The 4445-nt window shown below is 43.1% G+C and overlaps 1 protein-coding gene across 1 annotated transcript in view; it reads right to left on the bottom strand.

Moving 5' to 3' along the window:
- Positions 1-389: 389 nt before the first annotated feature.
- Positions 390-4445, bottom strand: part of ITSN1 (intersectin 1 (SH3 domain protein)) — a gene marked incomplete at its 5' end in the record, with an annotated part of 11335 nt that continues 7279 nt past the window's right edge. Inside the window, 4 exons of the mRNA XM_010084992.1 lie at positions 390-1076; positions 2030-2203; positions 2622-2705; positions 2800-2882. Coding sequence (XP_010083294.1) covers positions 928-1076; positions 2030-2203; positions 2622-2705; positions 2800-2882 — 490 coding nt within the window. The remainder of the gene's footprint in view (positions 1077-2029; positions 2204-2621; positions 2706-2799; positions 2883-4445) is intronic.

Genomic DNA, 4445 nt, shown 5'->3' on the forward strand with positions numbered 1-4445 from the left:
ATGTCAAACACAGCTGGGCACGGTACAGTTTAATAACTGGTCACCACCGATTGCTTTGCAAGCTAGACTCTGTGGGGTAGAAATTAGCTTCCTGAGCTAGAGCCGTGATTTTTTTCTTCCCCGCTGCAGGTGACAGATCGTCCATCTGCAGTCACACATTCAAGCAGCAGTAGTAAAGTAGTATCGAAGTGGCACAGCACAACATTCAGCAGAGCTCTATGTTTAATCCTTTGCTTACTGTTGGAACATTTACAGTTCTATAGAAAACAGGAACTTCCAAAGGTACTGAGTGGGTGGACTCTTCTGGAGTGCAATTCATCTCTGTGCAGACGGCCTGTTCAGGGGCAACATGAGTCATGAAGTGGTATGTTAATAGAATCTTCTCTGTTTATAGATATAGACTATTTATTTTCTAAGTCTTTTCAGTACCACTGTGAAGATCTTCAAAGATCTTCTTACTGCGTAACTGCTCCTTCCATTCACATTACATTTACACACCACTTTGCTGAGCAATAGGCACAGAATTCCTCAAGGGGGAAAACCCTGCAGAAAGCCTCCAAAACATATGAACATTCCCTTCTTCATGTAAATTAAAGAGTAGGGTAACTGGAGCAAGCACAGCAACCTATGTGGTTTGCCAGCCTTTCAGACTGGAGCACAATGAACGACTAGGTTATTTCATAAACCCAGGAAACTAACATCAAGTTCCACATAGAGAAATCGAGGGAGATCTCCTCACTAAATTGGGATTCACTTTTCAGTGAGAATTATCAAGGCACAAAGATGCTCCTGTTTGCTTTGATAACCCTCTTACATGTGAAGGGCAAGCAGTAGTTTCATACCACACCAAGAAGGATTTTGTGAAAGCTTCTGCAGACACCTATCGCAGTGAACTCAGACGGAAATAAAACATTGGTCCCTTTCCTTCTAAGGCTCATCGAACAATTGCAGGTCTAGTCGGACGACTATCTCTCCGGTTGGGACTTCATGCAGAAGGAGACACTTTGTAACTGGTCCCTTTGAACCCTGATCCTTCTTAATGTCTGCCACACGGATCTCTGTTCTGCCCAAAAAGTCTGAAATGCAAAAAGACAGCAGGTTCAGAAATGACACAATTGTTTTACACTGCAAAAAAAAATTGTTGATTTGCTGAAGGAACTAAGCTTCCATCTACACACAACAAAAGGAGAAAACAAGTCTTCAGTCCAACTACATTTCTGCAGTTGAAGAAGGCCAAAGGCTGCCAGTCTGCATAGAAGAGGATTTTAGCTGGACCATATTAGACAGCAGCAGCATTAAAAATAAATGGTCCCATAAGCAGAAAAATACACTATGTAATTCACAGCTGCCTCACTTAACTAGCTCATTTATTTTATGATATGTTAGAAAAAAGGCCAAAGGCCGCTGCAAAGTTCAAACTGAGTGTGAAGCCCTCTGGAGATGACAGAGCCAAGGAGTGCACCACACTAGTGACAAGGTCAATGGGCCAACTGGTGCTGGCCAGATGAATGACAGTTCTATCCAAATACTTCCTGAGAGATTACAGCTCCAAAATACACTCTTCAATGCTCCCTATGTCTATCTCAGGTTATTAAATAAGAATGGTTTATGAGTCTTGAGTTCATTTTTGCCACTGTTATTGCATATTACAGGAATGTGAAGACATTTCTCTTCCTCCTGCATTAACCTATCCATTTGCGAACAGCATCCAGAATTCTTCAAGGCTTAGCAGAATTGCAAACCATACTTTAGTTGTTGTTGTGTTGGTAAAGAAAGGAAACCCAAAAGAAACCCAGAGACAGCCTGATTTTTTTTGTGCTGATACTAGCATGAGTCCAATGGGGAGCAAGGGTGAGTAGGCTCCCACTATGCAAAGGGGTTCAATACTGGGGTTGGAACTAGACGACCTCTAAAGGTGCCTTCCAACCCAAACCATTCTCTGCTTCTATGATTTACCTCAGCAGGCATGCACCTCTTCAAAATGGGAGATTTGAAAATACCCTTGGAAAGGCGTGAGCCCCCTACGTACCATCTGGGGAGAACTGGTCTCTCTCGAACACTGTAATGCAGAGCACGTCCTGCTCGAGGTCTTTGATAAAGAACTGGCAGTTGGAGTTCCACTTCGGGTTGAGGGTGTCCTGTATCGTCTTGGTAATGTGGCACTGAGAGCCCATCGTCACCTCACAGTACGGGTTACTCTTTCCTGGGAAGATGGAAACAAACAGAAAAGAGTAATTGTGGTTTTAGGTGTGTGATCTTCCTCCTACAGCCAACAGATGGGGGAAAGACTGTGGCCTCACTGCCACTATAACGAATAAAGACACAATTCTGCAAGGCACCGAGCACCTTCCACTCTTCGTTTCAGGACTTTGTGGCTGATGATCTCTTATGATATGGCTCCATGTGGTGGAAATTTAAGTTTGTCTGAAACAGATGCTTATGTGCAGGACAACTGCATGACTGCTAATGAACTGCACAAAACCACTTCCTTGTGTTTTAAGTTCATTAAAATGGCTTTATTGAACAAAATCATGTTTTAGACAGAACCTCCTTCAAATTTAGTCTGACGAATAGGAATGTCTTCTTCACAGAGCATACTATGAAAAACCCAAGGCACTTACCATGAGACCGGCAAGGTTTTAGTTCAATGCCTTCAACAATATTCACCATCAACCTCCCAATGCCTGTTGCTCTTTGTGAGCGAACTGTGGTGAAAAAGAAGAGGAGAAAAGTTATTAACATATTTTCTTGCCGATGGACTTTTCCACAAAAATGAGACCCCTGCATCCCATGCTGTACCTAAGTAGGCCTTTTCCCTCTTCTTCTTTTCAGTCTCTATGTAAAGTTCTGAAGCAGCTTTGATCTTCTGAACCCAGGCAGTCCTTCAGAAGGAAAGGAAAAACAGGTTGCAAAATACCATTTCCATTTTTCCTCCCTGGAGCACAGCAGACAAAACTAAAGCTGTCCCTCCTTCCCATTCACTTGCAGTCTGAGAATCTGGCCCACCACAGGCTCTGCTATGCTGAAGCTCTCTGCCTGGAATAGATCTTACTGGAAATCTTAGCACCTGTAGAATCATTTAACTGTCCCAAGCTAGCAGATCCCACCACACAAAGAAAACTCAAAAGAATCACGAGCAGGAGGGACTTGGTGAGAAACCAAAAGGTACAGATAGCAGGTTTGCTTTCACCAAGCCTTTTCCTTTATTGTAAGAAACTAAAGTCTTGTAGCCAGTAGATACAAGACAGCTATGTTGCAGAGGTGGCCACTTTTCCTGATTCCTGAGGTTTCGTACCAAAATCCTTCTGCACCTTGGGACACCTGAAGCATAACTCAGGAAGTACACAGGTGATGAATGACCATGGTTCCCTATGGGCCTTCAGGAAAATAAGTTTCATACTTAAGAGACTGAGTGGAAAAGATTGACAGAGAAAAAGCATGGAAGAAGGGGTATCAAGGGACCTCAAGGGTTTAGAAGAATTGCTGTGGCATATAAGGGAACCTGAGACCTGAGTCAAGGCAAAATGAGAGAATCTAGATATTGTGGATCCATTTCTGATCCCAAAATGACGAGCTGCTGCCCTATAGAGGACTGCAGCTACTTACACTGGCCTGGGCCTGAGCACTCACCTGTGTTCTGCACAGAGAGCTGTTCAAGAAAACAAAACACTTAAGGACAATTCTGTCTTCCAGCTTAGCCCCGAGTGGAAAATGGCAGCTTCAGAAGTATGTCAAGCCTTTGATCATAAAGGTCTTTCAAGATTAAATAGGGAAATTAATCACTCATTGATACTAATGCTATACTTCATTTGCTCTTAATTAAAAGCAAGTGAATGATGAAAACCTAGAGATATCTCACCTAAAATGCTGCATTTATTCTTGCATAAAAGAAAGTCAAAGGCTGTATCCCATGTAAGTAAAGGCATTTGACTAGAGCACCCAAATTCGGATAACAATTCCTGTGGGTTCCCTCTGCAGTGGAGAGAAGCAGGCAGCTCCAGAGGGCGTTCAGCATGTGAACCTCTGGCTGCTTGCGCAGCCAGTGTAGCGTGCCTAAGGATCTTGCTGAAGTTCCTTGAGCTAGGTAGGATGAACGTGGTGCAGAGTTTCTGACTACCACTGTGAGCGCTCTGACACAGAACAGATTATCATTGCTGCAGTCTGATTTGTGCAACAGACCCTAAATTGAAAATGCTGTGTCAGTTTTCATCACCAAGGGTCTAACCACAATGCTCATTCATTTGCTGTGGCATAGCAGGACAGACAGCATCCCAAAGGAAAAGTGAGATCCAGAAAAGTACAATCTTTGGCAAGAAAGCCTATGTGTACAAATAATAATGAATAACACTGTCAGGCAGGCAAGAAGCAAGGATGTTTTATACATTTTTATGCATCGGAGTTTTAGGGGCCATACATATGCAAGCTGGCATAATGCCGTGTCTACA

This window comes from Pterocles gutturalis, unplaced genomic scaffold (assembly GCF_000699245.1).
Source record: "Pterocles gutturalis isolate BGI_N339 unplaced genomic scaffold, ASM69924v1 scaffold24975, whole genome shotgun sequence".
Lineage (NCBI taxonomy): Eukaryota > Metazoa > Chordata > Aves > Pterocliformes > Pteroclidae > Pterocles > Pterocles gutturalis.